At 35.8% G+C, this 17,897-nt stretch overlaps 1 protein-coding gene across 1 annotated transcript in view; it reads left to right on the forward strand.

Moving 5' to 3' along the window:
* EYS (eyes shut homolog) overlaps positions 1-17,897 on the forward strand; it is a 686,220-nt gene that overhangs the window by 214,908 nt on the left and 453,415 nt on the right. Inside the window, exons 14-17 of the mRNA XM_051613735.1 lie at positions 8,234-8,493; positions 15,179-15,275; positions 16,132-16,239; positions 16,876-17,021. Coding sequence (XP_051469695.1) covers positions 8,234-8,493; positions 15,179-15,275; positions 16,132-16,239; positions 16,876-17,021 — 611 coding nt within the window. The remainder of the gene's footprint in view (positions 1-8,233; positions 8,494-15,178; positions 15,276-16,131; positions 16,240-16,875; positions 17,022-17,897) is intronic.

Here is a 17,897-nt window from a genome sequence, read left to right on the forward strand (position 1 = left end):
CATGTCTATTATTACCTGGTACAATTCCCCAAGTATTTTATCTGTGCTTTCTTAGCTACCACTTCAGATTCAACCTGAAGACTGCAGATGATACTTCCCATAAGCCAATCTCTAAGTCTCTTTTAAATTTAGAAATTGTAGGCATATGTATGACAAAGATAACAATTTTGTTTTCCTTAATTTCAGCTTCTTGTTATTATTCTAACAGATAATAAATGCAGATGGAATTTATTTTATAATTTAATTGTGAAATTGATACTCACCTACCCATCTACTTTGTGAAGGACAAATTGCTCATTTCTCACTTACTGATTAATCCTTTGGAGTGAGGTGAAAGGAGAGGAAGTGATATTTTTCGTGCTTTACACATTTACTCAGTTTGGAAAGATATTTATCATTTGGTCATGGCAGACATGAGTGTACGGATGGATCAAAACCACTGGATAATGGATGAGGTTTTTCACTATTTTTTTGTTTAATCTTTTTATGCCCTGAAATACTTTATTGAAGTCAGATCAAGCTATTGTTTATTCCACTGCTAATGAAAATTCCCATTGTCAGACTGATAGCCCAAGGAGCTGAACTTCCTTATTGACTAACCACAGGAGTGGTAGTTTAGTACCGCTTCTTGCACTGAATTGAGAGGATGAGAGGATAGTTCAATCTCTGTGCTCAAGTGGATAGCTCAACTTACAAAAAGTGGTCAGGAGTCTTGTAGAAATGGTGATAATGAAGGATAGCACTGTAATAATGAAGGCTGTCTTAATGTTTCTCAAATCCAAAGCTGAAAGGCTTATATCTGTCCTATTGACATGCCATTGTTGTCAGGGACAGCTCCTAAACACATCTGGAATGTATCTAAACCACAATTAAATATATATATAGTGCTTTATATTTAACTTAAAGAGTTATAACAATAACTTAAGAGTTGCTCAGGACATATGCAAGCAACAAGACATGCCACTTATAAAAAAATGCTGAGATAATGCAGTACTGTCACAGTGACCAGCACTCCTTAAAACAGTCAGCTAGAACTTGGGGACTAGCTGTACACTTGCACTGAACTGTATGATTCAGTTCAGGAGCCTGAAGTAGAAAGCACTGGTGTGGAAAAGAGCCTCCTGTTATTCACATTAACCAGACATTTTCTGGCATACCTTATAAAAGGCCAACGAGTGAGCAAGCGTTTTTATTTCAAGAGTTAGTTGCTCCTGCCTTCTTAACCATAGCAATAAAAGAAATAGGAATTTTAGTCTTTGCCATTATTATCCTTTATGACTGTGCCTCAATCATCTAAAAATTCTACCCCATTACTACTATTAATAAAGTTTACTATATATGTTCCATGTGAAAAGTATGTAAAAAAAGAGCAGAATAAAAAGTAATAGTGCTTTTGCAATGCAGAACAGAATAAGCAATTAATTTCGTCTTCAGTCTTGTTTTTTTCACTGTCATGACTCCTTCCATCTGCTGGGGTGCGAGCTGCAGCCTGGCTGTGGCCCCCAGCCCTGCCAACAAAAATGACTATGGTTTGTCAGGTAGTGACTGCTGGTGGGAGGGATGTTACCCCCCTTCTAAAAGGGCCATTCCCAGAGCTGAAGCTGGAGCAAGAGAGGCAGCAGTCACTAGGCCCCAGCAGAGGGGTTAAACCAATGATACCCAGCTGGTATACCAGGCCTGGTGAGGCTGAACCCTAGAATCACAGAATCATAGACTAGTTTGGATTTGAAGGGACTTTTAAAGATTATCTAGTTCAACCCCCCTGCCATGGGACATCTTTCACTAGATCAGATTGCTCAGCATGCTATTCAACCTGACCTTGAACACTTCCAATGATGGGGCATCTCTAATTTCTCTGGGTAGCCTCTGCCAGTGTCTCACCACCCTTATTTAAAAAAAAAAAAATATTGTGTCTAGTCAACCCTCTTTCAGTTTAAAACCATTGTCCCTTGTCCTGTCACTACACATCCTGGTAAAAAGTCTCTGGCTTTCTTACAAGTTCCCTTTAAGTACCGAAAGGCCCAATTAGGTCTCCCCAGAGCCTTCTGTTCTCCAGGCTGAACAACCTCAACCTTCTCAGCCTTTCTCCATAGGCATTTTCATGACCATCCTCTGGAATGGCTCTAACAGGTGCATGTCTTTCTCCTACTGGGAACCGTAGAGCTGAGAACAGTACTCCAGGTGGGATCTCATGAGATCATAGTAGAGGGGCAGGATCACTTCCCTTGACCTTGCTTCTTTTGATGCAGCCCAGGATACACTTGACTTTCTGGGCTGCAAGTGCACATTGCCAGCTCATGTATGGGTTTTCATCAACTAGTATCCTCAAGTCCTTCTCTGTGCTAAATGTGCTTTAGCTTTCCTAATCCCATCTCTGTACATTAGGGCAGCATGTTATACTCTTCTCCAGGGACATGTCCCTTGTTCTGTTGCCTGTGCATTTGCTTCTTATATTTCAATTTGTCCAGGAGGTCTTTACAAAGCCGTTCTCATTTCCTGCCTTCTTTGCCTGATTTCTTATGTGTGGAAATCAAGAGCTGTTGTGCTCAAATAAAAATGTCCTTAAAGAGCTGACAGCTCTCTTCAGCTCCTTTGTCCCTGATGGCAGTTTCTTCAATGGACCCATCTGCTAATTCCTTAAACAAATGAATTTTGCTCTTCTAAAATTCAGGGTCCTGACTCTTCTAGTTTGCTGATCCATATCCCTCAACATTGTGAATTCCGTCATGGCATGAGCACTGCAGGCCCAGCTGCCACCAATCTTGTCCTCTGTAATTAGTTCATTTGTGTTACATTTGATTGGCTACAAGTGGAGAGCACTAGGAAGAAGGTGGAGAAGTGATGATAAGGAGAGGCTTACATTAATTCTGCAGGGAGGAGGAGAGACATGGTTTGAAATTTCAGGAATGCATCTGGGAGTGACATGAGAGTGGAGAGCTATTAGCACCAGGAGAATATCAGGGATAAACTCTTAACAAGACTTTTGCAGGTAAAAGCTGGTGGAGTATGTAAGATGGGTCAGATAGCTGTCTGAGGAACAAACAGTGCTTTACGCTTTCAGAGAATAAAAGAAGAAATATGTTTGTGGGAGAAAAGAGGAGAGAGAAGAATGAGTATTAGAAGCTTCTGTGGTGACTGGAAGCATATATTTCTGGAGCTTTGTGATGTGTGTTGGTGCACACAAAGATGTGCGTGTTTTGAAAATGAGTTCTCATTTTACTACTTCAGATGGTCCAGTAGCCTCTAGCTTAAAAGGAATAAACTTGTCACTGAGCACTGAGGCTTTTTCAGGCTGTTGATTTGATTGAATGCGCCATGCAACATAAACTCATACTGTAAAATGGATCAGTTGTATGTCTTGTATAGCAAACACAGACCTAAACTTCACTGAACATCTTGTGATTTCTAATCAAGATCCTATCAAATAAAGAGGCAGGTGAATGATGGGCATAGTTTATCTGAGGGTTCAGTTTAAGATTCCTATCACTTTTGCTGAACCACTAAGGAAAAAACAGTTCTGCTATCTTGACTATTCCAAATTTTTTTCCATAGAAGCACTTGTATCTGTGGCAAAGACAAGTGCTTTGACTGATATATTCTGAAAATTTGGTACAAAATGCAGAGGACCAAAACCACCAGTTTCTTCTGTTTTTCTGCTGAAAGCAAAAAATGGATCCTTTTGAAATGTGTTCTGCTCCAGCATAATATCTGCATTACTGCTTTTGTCAGGATGTGCATTTTTCCAGAGCTGCTATCTGAACTAGGTTTGAATTAGCCCACCAGTTGGCTTTACTGATTGATAGAAAGTCCCTTCAGAAGATTCAAAGTAGATTGCAGTTAGCATGCTGAAAAAATGACTTTGGCTCAGGGCATCTTTTGCCAGTATGAGTAAATAACTGATAGAAGGGAATTAAGAAGATGGAGAAAGACTCTTTGCAGTGGTATCCAGTGGCAGAACAAGAGGTAGTGAGCACAAGCTGAAATACATTAAGTTCCACTTTAAGATTAAGAAAACACTTTCTGTTTTTAAATGTGGTCAGGTGGTACAATACCTTGCCCAGAGAGGTTGTGGAGTCTCAGTCTTGGTAGATACAAAAAACCAGACTGAACACAGACCTGAAAAACCTTTGACTGACTCTGTTATGATCAGGGAATACTAGATGAGCCTCAGAGACTTCTTCCAACATCAAGCATTTAGGGGTTCTTAGGACTCTTCCTGGTACTTGATTCCTTAAAACCTATAAGGTAGAACATTAAGCAGATGATACTAACATATTTCACTGCAATGTGAGAAATAAAAATGGATTTTTCAAGCAAGTGAGAACCAAATACTTTATTACTTAACGTGTCATATAGAGGAGCTTATAGCATGAATATTAATTTTTCTGAATACTATTCATGACTATAGCTTGAGATTTTTATCTTTGACTTTCATATTTAAGTAGGTAGTGAAATATAAAATGGATATAATATATATGCTATATTTTCCTTTCCCTTTCCTTTTGCTTATGTCTGTCTGGAAAGCTCTTATATTTCTGGAGAGATGTATGGAAAGTCAACAGGCTTACAGAAGCTTATCTATGTGTTTTGGAGGAGTACTACACATGTCACAATCCAAGCATTGTGTAGGGTTTATATTATTAAAATCAATAATTTAAAGAAAAAATAATTAAAATTTGATTTTGTAATGTCAATGGAAGTATTTGGATTTGATTATTTGGAAGAAAATATATGGATTCTGGAGGAGGGAAAATGAGTTAAATTAAGAATGTTCATGTCAACCTAAACAATCTTTTTCTCTCATTACATGTACTAGTGTATGCTTCCTTGCTAATGTATTACTTTCTCTTTTTGAAGACATTAGAAATTATTTTTCTCTTTAATAGAAGCTTCTATTATTTAAAATTAAAATACCATTTCAACAGCCTGTCAGAGTATTTTCAGCAAAAAATAATATTTTTTGGCTTTTCTTCCCCAAAGTTTTTCTCACAACTGATTGTGAAGTATTAAACAGAAAGAGTGGGATATGACCATTCTTGACTTTTCTGATGGGTTATGTAATTTCACTGGTGTAAGTGAAAGTTACAAAAACAAGGATGCAATTAGACTATGAAAGGGTAAGATGCTGTTTGCTTAACTGTGTAATACAAGTCAAATGTTTTCATAGTTAATATGGAAATATGTGATAGGCCTTATTTAGGGATTTAATTTTTAGAATATTATAATTTTATGATAAATTAAAAAGTTCTTGTAAGAAGTGCTTTGTTAAAATATTACAATTAAAGAAATACAGTGATTTTGGTTGTTCTTAAGAGAAAATATAGAAGAGGTTTTTCCAGTTTGTTTCTGGAGCTTGTCTTCTGCATTTTTTCTTTAATTTTATTAATTTAGTGATGATACAATTGTTTCAGATACACAAAGTAACTTATATGTACAGATACGTCTTTTAGATTTATATTTATTTAGCTTTATCTGAGTTTTCTACTAAATATAAGTGTTTTATACTTACACATTTTCTAAAAAAAATTGTGAATACAGCAGAGAAATTTATAGGCAATAACAATTTTTAATATTTAAAGATATTTTAATAGGTTTGATTAATCTGATAGTGTATATATATATAACACTTGCATTTTTCCTAAAACTTGGTGTTATTTATGCACCAGATATTGGCAAATAGGTGCAAAATAGTTTATATTATCTCTAAATTATTTAGGAGTAAACAGAAAGTTGCATACAGAACATCTGCCATATTTACATCTCTCTCAGAAGGTATGTGAAAACTTAAATTATATTTTGCTAGCATTATTTGGAGTTTACAAGTTGTTAACAGAAAGAAGTTGAGCAGTGACTATCGTATCTTTATGTGATCTGGTAAAAGCATTGTTTTTTGTTTTGTTTTTTTTTCCTTGAGGGCCATGGAAGTAATCTTGATTTTTCTAATGCAGTAAACGAAATGGTCATTTTGAAAAAGGCAATTTCTGTGGAGTTTTGGCTTTTGATCACATAATTTACAAGAATATCAGATATAGTAGCTTAATTGATAAGCCATAGGTAAAAAACTCTGCTCTGTATTCTGTGCTTTTAATTCTCCTCATACCTCCTTACCTTGTTTAACAGTTTTCACTAAGACAACAATGTTGTCTTGACTCTTAAAACTGGGTCTCGAAACAGCCACTTCTACATATTTTTTCACATTTAATGAGGGCACTAGCAACTTCTTAATAATACAGATAAGAGTACCATAAAACTTACTGTTTTATTGACCTTTGCATCTCAGTTGGTAGCTGGCATGAAGCCAGGGTAGGACTGGCTAGTTGTGTAATGTAGATAATTACTCTGTTTCAGTGATCTGCACCTGACATAATCTTCCCTGTGGCCATAAAGAATAGTTTTGATGACTCAAAGGCAGTTATGAAACTCATTAGGGAAAAGAAGGGAATGGAATATGTTTTTATGTTTGCACCTTTGAACCGCAGTTACACTGTTAGCACTGGGACCAGTTAAGAATTGAACCCCATTCTTCCAACATGAAGTGAAAGGCTCTCAATTTAATGAGCTTTCCAAACTACAAATGAGCATAGACCAGGTACTACATACCACTTTATATTAGTTCATTGGTAGCAATTTATTCCAAACTTGATAAATAAAGAAAAGAATGAGCAGCTGTAAAACAATTAACATCCAAAATGCTTGTTCTGATCTGCTGGGGCAGACTGTTCACCTATGTCCAGTGTCAGTGATTTTGAGATACTTAATTTGTTAGGGGCTCATACTTTTATAGATTCACTACTTCAGAGAAAATTAAAGTACAAAGTAGTGGGCACACTGTTATTCAGTAGATACTACCTCCAGATACCAAATTGATGCTACCATGTATAGTAAAAGCAGTATGTTTGTTGTGTGTAAACACAGAGTAACAAAACATAATTATTCGTAACCATATTTTCAAAAATGTTCTTTGGGTGCTGTAACTGATAAATGAGTCCTGAAGAGTGATTTTTGTCATAGTTACTTTGAGAATGCCTAAATGGCTTTTGATATAACTATTTTTCTTCCCATGAAAAACAGTAACCTGTTTTTTTAAATCCTTATTGCTAAAATATTCAGAACTTTCACATGATAAAGTTCCTTAGTAATACCCCTTAAAAATTCCAAATAAAATACTGTGTTTGTTTTAAGGGGCCACATTTGTGCTGTGTGGCAAGCAATACCCTGCCTTCTTGTGTAGAACTACCTAATTCATTCTCCATTGAACAACCTGTATTTTATTTAAGCAAAATTCTTTTTATAAATTAGAACTATCAAGCTATATTTGAATAGTTTAATAGCAGAAATCAGTATAAATCAAAACAGGTAAAAGCTGATTTAGTTAATGTTTGTATTGTCTGCTGTACTGCAAAATAGATCCAAATAGAGCTGAAAGTAACAAGAGTGTGTACCTTTTAAAACACATAGAGCCTTATTTTATTGCAGCAAATGAGGAAATTTTCTCTGCAAACTTTGGAATCATCACCAAATTGTTATCTTTGCATTTTTAGAACACTGTCATTATATTACTGCTGTAAATAAAAACATATTTATCTAATTCATGAAGATAGATTCTTTACAATCAGATGCAATGTAGATTTTTGTCTAAGTTTTTTGCTTCTGTGCTGTGTACAAAGAGTTCATAAGAGCAAACAAAAAAGGGAAAAAACATAGTGTAATGAGGATACTTCTACCATTTATTGTGCCTTTGACCTACGTTCTTTCTTAAAAGTGTACTGAATGCTGCCTGGTGTATTTCAGCTCAAACACTGAAGTGTACTTGCTTAGTAATTTCGCCCATATGAAAAGATGTCTTTCTAATCCTAAAGCTTAAGGAAACTTACCTTTCCCATTTGATAATTTGTGGTGTTTCTTCATCTTAAAGAAGGTCCACAGGAGTTTCTGTCAACATTAACTAAACCAGGTAGTTCACAGAGGTGGATAAATCCTGTGATTTGAATAAGGAACTTTGCTTTAGCTGAAATACATTGTGAAAGAAGAACCTGATATATAACTTTTATTCATAGTGCAGTCTGATACAATTGGCAGATAAAAGCTATGCATATAAAAAATATTTTCTTTTTATTTGTGTTGTTGTTTTGTTGTTGGTTTTTTTTTCCCAATAGAAGTGTATTGAACTCATTGGGCTAAATTTTTTAATTACATTCTTCCACCATGTTAACTTCTTTTTCTTTTTTGTCAGTTGCACGTGTGCAGCAGGATGGACAGGGCCAGACTGCAGTGAGGATATAAATGAATGTGATTCTGAACCATGCTTGAATGGAGCCACCTGTTATGAATCTGTTAAGCAGGGACAGTTTGTCTGCATTTGTCCTCCATTTTATACTGGTGACTTCTGCCATCAGCGCTTCAGTCCATGTGAGCTGCCTTACAATCCATGCATAAACAATTCAACCTGCTTGGCACAAGACAATGGAAAACCGATGTGCATTTGCAAAACAGGTAAGAACTGCCATAATTAATCTTTTCTGTTGTCTGTTGCGCTGCAGAAAAGTTGCAAATATATGTTGAATTTAATGCTGTCTTCAGTGAAAGTAAAAATGTATTCCTTTCAAAGCACATGAAACTTTCATGTATTACAGCAGGTCTAGAAGTTGTGTTAAGAATGGTGGGATACCAGTCAGTTTGCCTACAATTAATTTCTTATATTACAGTACTTATTAAATCTATGGCTGTTATGTTTCTGAGTCAGTTGTTATCACAACAAAGATATAGAGGTGCACCTGGCCAACAGAGCTGATTGATTAAACTGACAAGATAGCCAGAAATAGACAAAATCTATGCAAATTGTTGAAGGTACAAAAAGTCGAGTAAGTTGGAATGGTTCCTCTTCGTGCTGAGCTGTCAGGAAGGCCTGGCACATCAGGGGAGTAATATTCCTCTGCATAATGGGTAGAGCGGACTGCTCTTCATATGCACAACAAGCAAAATCACAACAGGTGCTGACAGCTTTCCTGGACCATGACTTTAAAGACATGATCTCTCCCTTGATGTACAAAACTGCTAAGATGGAACGGAGCAACAGTTTAACTGTGCAGAACATCACTATGCAATTCTGCATAGGAATTGAAGAACATTAACTAATTAAAACTGCAGTGAAAATTTAAGTAGGGAGAGTACAATTACTGAATTTGGAATTTAGGCAGGATTTTGAATATGTCACTTTTATATCTATAAATGGGAAGGATGTCCTAGAGATCAAGGATAGCAAATGCATTGATTATAGTGTTACATCGCAATAGTATTACTCACTGTTTACTGAGCTGCAAAGATGTGGGGATAATACACAGAAGTCAGCAGTATTTATAGCTTGTTTTTTTGTTGTGCTTTAATGTCAGCATGCAACTAAGCACTACACAGCCACTCACCTACTCTCCCTGGTGGAATAAGGGAGAGAATCAGGAGAACAGAATTGAGAAAACCTGTGGGTTGTGATAAAGACAGTTTAATAGGTGAAGCAAAAGCTGTGCAAGCAAGCAAAGCAAACCAAGGAATTAATTCACTACTTCCTGTTGGCAGGCAGGAGTTCAGCCATCTCCAGGATAGCAGGGCTCCATCATGCCTAACAGTTACTTGGGAAGACAAATGCCACAACTCTGAACATCCGCCTTTCCTTCCTCTTCCCCCAGCTTTACATGCTGAGCACAACATCATATGGTGTGGAATATCCCTTTGGCTGGTTGTGGTCAGCTCTCATGGCTGTGTCCCCTCACAGCTTCTTGTGCATCCCAGCCTACTTGGTGGTGGGTGGTGGGAGAAGCAGAAAAGGCCTTGACTCTGTCAAAGCACTGCTCAGCAATAACAAAAAAAATCTCTGCATTATCAGCACTGTTTTCAGTACAAATCCAAAACACAACCCCACACCAGCCACCACAAAGAAAATTAACTCTGTCCCTGGCAAAACGAGCACAGTTTTCTACTATTAAGGTAAAGGTTACCACAAGTTGCTGAGTTAAAAAATGTCACTGGGAAGGTATGTGAGTTGCTTCTTAAAGCATTTTTAGAAAACTGTTTTTTAAAAACAGCTTTTAATACAATGTACTGATTTTGAAATATTTTTCAGAAATTACCTTTAGGGAGTCATGTAGTTCAAATTTTTTTCATAATGTTTCTCAGAGAGGTCTTTTCAAAACATTTTTGTGAAAAATTTATCAAGAATCCAAAAAACTTGCAACCAAGATTCTCAGGGATCTTTAACAGAATCTTCCAAGGATTCTTGAAGTTTGCAGCTAGAAATCTTCAGGGAACCAGCAGGGGAGTTACATGAATCAGAAACATGCATGGCTAAAAAATCCTGGAAAATAGAAAATATCACAGCATTGAAAAGAGGTAAAAGGAATAGTTCCTGAAATGAGTTTGTAATTCATGCTAGAAAAAATGCAAACATTTATTCAGGGCTCTTATAAAAAATGGAGAGACAGTAAAATACAGAAATGTGATTGAAAGCATTATATGGAAATCTGTTTCCACAGTTGTCTTATTTTCTTTTATTGTCCTATTTTTATTTGCCATGTGCCACCCTTAAATCTCCCAGTAAATCTGTCAGGATTACAGTCTTATGAAACACAGGCAATCACACTGTCATAGGTAGATTCTCCAAGATACCTGATTCAGTACCAAATAGCATGTTAAACAGTGTGCCTATATTTAACTGTCCAGTCATGAGAGGATATGAATCTGGCTTAGCAAGAGTCACAAAATGTAGCTGTGCTTACCAAATAATAGAACTGTAGAACTACCAAATAATAGAACTATAAATCATGCTAATGACTGTAGTAATTACGTCAAAGAAAAAGAGAATATCCACTGACTACAGCAAGCTGGGATTGGGATGTCATACTAAAGCAAGAAGGCAAAAGCTGATAGACTATAAATTGGGCACAATCAAACTTGGTGCAAGATATAAGCTTTGGACAGAATTGCTACAGGGCCTGTAGTGACAGGACAAGGGGCAACAGTTTCAAACTGAAAGAGGGTAGATTTGAATTAGACATTGGGAAGAAATTCTTTACTGTATTAACAATATAAACTACAAATCATTAAAGTCCTGTATTCAGGTTCACATTATGTGGATGCTTTTTTACGTACTGCAGATTCCTTTGCAACTGGCAAATGTGTTTCAGTAGTATATCTGACATGTTTAAGTCAGTTTAACCCCATTGTCTTTTTTTTATTTCCACATGGAACACATGAATTTTGAAACATGTCTACATTACTGTAAAAATTGCACACACTGATTTTAATTTTAGTGTCCTAGAAGATCACAGCTGTGTGTGGCAGCAGTTGTAGCTTATGCAAAATAACTTAATGTATTGCATTACCCTTTAAATGTGCTTGACTATCATGTAAAATAAAAGAAAGAAGTGAGTCCATTCATATTGGATACCTTATGAACATTACTTCACCAAGCACTAAGTAAATTACCAAGGTAATTATTTCCTTAAACAAGTTCCACTTAGGTATGAGCATTTTAAGTATTCTTTTGGATCTGAAAGTAGTATGATTGGTGTCTGTCCAAGAATATTACTAAAATAAACATTTTTACAAATATTTTAATCCTAACGTTGCAGTAAATGTTTTCAGGTTTAACCTCTCCTGTTTGTATGAACAATGTGCACGTTGTTCTACTTCTTTGTTTTCATAATTTACTCTGAGAATCGATATCAGGAATGAATTAAAATTGGTTTATTAGCATATGCTTTTATTGAAACATCCTTTATACAGGCTTAATAAATTAAAAATATACTACTGCTCAGACACACAGAGATTATGAGTGAGATAGATAACACTGCTAATATTTTTCAGGCCCTTTTAAGCACACTCAAGTGTTTCCAACTCACTGGTTTAGTTGAAAGCAGAAGCTTTTGCTAAAATATCCTGTAAAAATTGGTAACAAAATTAAAGATTTATTAGAAAAAGTTGCTGCATGAGATCAAAAAATCATCTAAATAGCTCTGTTTAATTTTTAACAGTACATGTCATTAAGAAAAAAATACTAACTTTTTCAATAAAAGACGAATTAGGTAATTCATGTCAGTTTAAAAAGACAATGTTCAAAAGTAAAGTGAACACAGTTTCCTTATTTCGTAATGTAGCATATAGACAGGAAAATTTTGTGTTGAAAAGTATATTTTTCTCCATTTGTAGGAATAATGGATAAAGTAGCATGTCTGCTGTATGTTTACTTATTTTATGTCTTTTCAAGGTACCTATATTTTGCCATTGTCTGAAAAAATGTGTACTACTGTAATCAAAAATGTGTCTAAATGGTGCTTTATGTATTCACTTCAGTACAGTTTACTCCAAGATGTCTATAAAATGTCTATAACCAAGTGAGGATGACAGGCAGAAGCAGAATGATGAATACTCTCCATTTTCTATTTTATGTATTTTAGTCTAACAACTGTGGTGTTTGTGTTTGTTTGTTTTTAAATATGCTTGCTTGAATGTTACATAGTATCACAAAAGAAGAAGAGACTATTTTGTGTAAGTTCTGTTAGTATTTTTTAAGTTTTACTTTTCTGATTACTTTATGAAACTAAAACTGTCAGAGTATCTGTGAGTTATAATATTACCTAGGTTTACTTTCTGTTTCAATGTATTGCTTTTCATTGAAGTCCCATTTCCCCTGCAGATTGGTATAGTCTTCTACTCTATAACAAAGCTTAGTTTCAGAAAGATCAAACATTACAATAAATGAGATGTCACACATGAGGAAGTTGGCTTCAAATGGTCCCGTGTTCCTGGTCTCTCACATTCATTATGTCCTCCTATTTCTTAATCAAACCAGACTTAGAGAAACATGTTATCATCTTTTCTGCTGTTAGTCAGTGGCACTGGGGTGGTATAAGTCAAAACAAAACTCCTGATTCTCTTGTTTATGTGTGTGTCACTGACTGCTGTCTACTTGATGTTACCAGGTCTACTACTGAACATTGTAACCCGGTCTAGTACTGAACATGAAGTAGTCCAAATTATAGTCCTTTTGCCTTTCTTTTTTCCTTTATCATACTTCAGGCAAATACAGATGAAGGCTTAACTTGCAGTATTAAGATGCAGATTACACACACCACAGATAAGAAAAGTATTTGTCTTCGTCATTCTGGTTCTGACCCATTTGCAAATAATACAGTAAACCATTCAGAATATAACAAGAGTGCCTGTGCTTAGGGAGCTATTTCAGAGCAGCGCACTGGGAGAGAGGTTTTGTCCCATATTAAAGCAAAGTTTTTGTGAAATGTCACACAAATAGGAAATAAATAAGGGTATCACTTCACACTCAAGACATTTCTGAAAAAAAAAAAACAACCAAAAAACATTAACATATTAAAAATTATAAAATTAACATATTAAGTGTATAGGTGACTCTAATTGAAGGGTTGGTTTGAAATCACTCCAGGATTTATTTTACAGCTTTGTAGCAGACACTGCTATGAAACCTTCAGCAAATATTCAGGACTTACTTCAGTCAGGTCTCCCCAGGAAAGTTATTGAACAGAAAACATCCTGGTAAGAAGAAAATACCAGCTGCTTCGATGTGGACTGGTGTTTAGATCATACATTGAAGTGTCAGCAGAGGTTTCTCTCTGCAGCTTTCCCTACAACTCTGACCAAGCTATTTTATTTTATCAGTAATGGTTTTCTCTAGATAAAAAGAAGCCATGCTATTTTCAGTGATCTGTTATGATTTCCCCACCTTCATGAGGTACTTTGAAAACCACAAATACATAATGTAACAATGAAAGTAATTGCCATCCTTACTTCATTATCTAAAAGAATACTAATAACAATTTTTACGTGGAGTTTTAATAGAGAATCCAGTAAAGCCTTTGTAATACTTATAATAATACACACTGCATTTCAGTTGCTGTTCTATGGTTGTTGTATATTAATTTTGATATATCAGTGAATACTCTTCTGTCAAGTGTGCTATCAAGGGTTGCATGTGTTACAGTCATTACAGTGCAAATAGTTTCTTCATTTTAATGGATTCATTACTACATCAGTTGAAACATACATTAATTTTGTGAAAAAATCAACTAAATATCTGTAGTTTATCCACTTTACATCATTTTAACACAACTGTATTTACTAGAACATATTTATGTGAATGTTGTAAGAAATAATCTGCTGAAACCAAAAGTAGTATTCTTATACTTCTAATCTCAGTTTTTCTTTAGCACATATTCTGGGTTGCTTACACTGGTAAATGTATTATGCAAGTATTGTGCTCTGCAGATAAGGTCTTGATCATATTTTTTCTTCATTTAAATATTAAAACCCTCTAAGTTGTTTTGTTTTTTTTCTTGTCTACTGACTGCTTTGAATAAATGTAGTCTCTTTAACTTCCATTATGATATGTAATATATTAATTATTGAATTAGCTTTTAGTTTCTGGTATTGGCCCACACTCCCCATGAAAGCCTTTTCAATCCTTTTAAATGGGTTACATTTCCCCAGTAGATTTATCCAGGTGCTCCATCCACATCTCTTCTCTCTGGTTCATGAAAGTATGTTAAGAATTCTTGTACTCTCTGGAAACTTTTTGAAGCTAAGACACAAAAAGAATTGGAGGCAGTTCTTTTAAGATTGCATTCCACTTGCTTCCCCTGACCTTAGATGCAGGGAGCAGGAAGGGCTGCTTGTTCCAGAAATGAAGATAAGCCTTAAGTCTTATCAAGCCTGCCAGGGCAGGGACTTCAATGTCAAGGGTCCTGTCTGATGGTGTCTGAATGAGGCAAGCAGGGCAGTACCAATGATGGTGTCCAGGATCAGCATAGTATGCCAGATGACTAGTCAAGTGTACAAGGAATGAGGCAGCTCCAAGGCCAAGCCAGGGTACTGCTCTGCAGGCCAAAGTCAGCATCCAGATAAAGAGACACTTGGCTAGGCATGCACATGGCTGCAATACAGGTCAGTCAGATTCCGAGGGGAAAGATACTCAGTTTAGATGCTCCCAAGAGAAGGGGTGGGCACTGCTGATGCTTCTCTTAGTTCTTTCTTGAACAGCTGTGAGGGCAGGTGAGGTTTCTCAAGTCTGAGCTCAGACAGGCAAAACTCCAAGAGGATCTGTGACCCTTATGTAGTAGAATTAAGTCATTCATAGTTAATGTAATCTGTCTTTCAGGATTTGAAGGTACTTACTGTGAAGTTAACAGTGACGAATGCATCTCCCATCCATGCCAGAATGAGGGTCTCTGTGTGGACGGAGTTAACCATTACAGGTGTGGAAAATTACTCAAACGACAGTAGGATACATGGATATTAATCATCTGGATTCTTTTAGTGTTTTGCCTCTATTATGTTTGCTGTGCTTCAGCAATGTAGTATGTCTTTTTTGGTGATGCGTTTGACACATTACACTGTTACATTTCACATAAAATCTTGTGAGCAAAAAGACATACATGTATACTATGTAGACCTAATAATCTGTTGTAGGGCTAATTAAAATCTTAACAATTCAAACAAAATGTAGTGAACAGTTATTAGTCCAGTTTCAATAAAACTGATAGGCTAAGTTGAAATTAATCAAAAACAGCTTCACTAACAATGTAGTTATAAGCATTATAAAAGAAATCTTGCTATTATCTAGCGTTTGTCTCTGTTATTACAATTACCCTCACAATGTCTTTCTGGGTCCTTGATCAGTTATTTCAGCCTTCCCCAAAGAAAAATGCCAGTATTGCTTCAAGTCACCAGCATCTAGAAGTCTTTGTCAGGCAAAGCACAATGTTGATGGTGGGGGTTTTCTCATCCTCAGTCTCAGGCCGGATTCAAGTTATGTTTGTATGTTTCGTTATAATGAATTACCTCTTTTGCACTGTTTACCAGCTTCCCCAGCCCACATGGACACAAAAGGCTGTTGTTTGTAACACTGTAATCATCCCAGTGAATTGCACACTCGCCATAGAAGCTATTCCCAGTCACTGTACTTAAGAAACTTCTTATAGTAGAGCACTTTGTAATTATAAAGAAAAAAACATAATTTTGGAATCACACAACTTTTACCCTTCAAAATCTTATTTCTGGAATCTTTTAATGTTAAATTAAAATGTAATACAGTGACATCTTATTTGGTAGGTGCTCTTGCCAACATGGCTTTACTGGCACACTATGTGAAGTGGAGATTAATGAATGCTTATCAAGACCCTGCAAAAACAATGGAACATGCTTGGATCTTGTAAACAGGTTAGTTACTACTAAATGAAAAGCTATTCCCTGATTATCTTATGTATTAAGTCTACTTGCTGCCTTGAGGTTTGGATGGGACCTTCAGCACGTGACAAGGATTCTGAGGTAAAATGAGGTAGGCAAATGCTACTGACTCAGCTGATGGTTTCTTATGTGACCTGGGAGGAAAACAGAAAGGAATTTTTTTAATTTGGAATGAGAGTGATAAAGAGGAAAAAAATAATTTCAGTTAGATAGCTACCTCTTTCTTTTTCAGCTTCCAACAATGACCTTTTCTAATGTAAATGTTTACTCAAAGTTAAGTGTAAACAAGAAAAAAATTTGTGTCTTAAGTTTGCTCCAGGACACCGTACAGTTTTTCAGACACTTTTGTCAAACAGTAGTTAGTCCTGAAGTCACTTTTTATACTTTCATCTAAAATGATTTTACACAGTTTTTCTACTAATTTTAAAAAAGAGTAAATCACTCTGCTTGCTTCAGAAAATGGAAATCACAAAAATGTGTTCAGTATTTTAATAGAGATGATGATTAGGGAGATCAGCTTAACCGCAGAACATATATATAGCTTCAGAATATTGGAATAGATAATGTTGTTTACTTCTGTTGACTTACCCAATTTTCCCTTTTCTGAAGATTCATCTGTAGTTGTGCACCTGGATACTATGGGTCTCTGTGTGAGATGGATGTAAATGAGTGCGAAACTTTGCCTTGCTTGCATGGAGGAAGCTGCATCAACAGGCTTGGAGGTTATTGGTGTTTCTGTCCCCCTGGATTCACAGGTATGATCCACTCTCTACCATAATGGAGAAGGCTATTTCACCAGTTTTATATGTTCTTAATTTTATAGCAATGGCCTCAACTAAATTAAGCAAAAGTACATGTTATCATCTAGTTATTGGAGGATAAATTCAAATAGAACTTTGATCCCATTCTTTCTAAGTAGCTCAAGATGTTAGTTACGTTAAGGCTTGATTTATGTTTTTTTTAGTCACCCATGCATTCAGCTGAAACATATTAAAAGAGAGATTGTGTAGTACAAAGAAAATAACTCTTTTCTGAATTCAGCCACTTTGACTTTGCTGAGCTGCTGGACTGACACCGTTGCCATTACTGTTAATCTTTACATTTTTACAGAACTAATGACAAAATATTTGATGGTTAGATATGTAGTAAAATGTGTCTGAAATGATGTTGACATCTATTTAAATGCTCTGCATGCTGCAGAAGAAGTAATTCATAAGTAATGTTTCAATACATCCAGCTTAAGCAAACTGAAAACACATGAAGTCATATGACTGCAGAAATGTTTATAGTTGTTTGCCTCAAGTTATATAATTGCTGCATTATTTCTGCATAAAATGTTTTTTCCTACCTATTTCAGCTTTGATGGTTACCACATAATTAATAAGATTAGAAGGGATGTGATTTGCATCCACTGAACTGAGAGGAATGTAATCTCTTCACAGAACAAAGAACAAATACAGTTTGCCAGCATGAAGCAGTCCCATGTGTCTTCTCACAGAAGCTGCCTTGCACCTTCCCCTCAACCCTGCCCCTGCCAACACCTTGAAACCTCCACTCAATACTCAGAATGAGATTTCAGTGGCTAAAATAGGATGTGTATTAAACTGAGGAATATTAATTAAAAATTCTGA

The sequence above is a fragment of the Apus apus genome, chromosome 3 (genome assembly GCF_020740795.1).
Source record: "Apus apus isolate bApuApu2 chromosome 3, bApuApu2.pri.cur, whole genome shotgun sequence".
In the NCBI taxonomy this organism is placed as follows: domain Eukaryota; kingdom Metazoa; phylum Chordata; class Aves; order Apodiformes; family Apodidae; genus Apus; species Apus apus.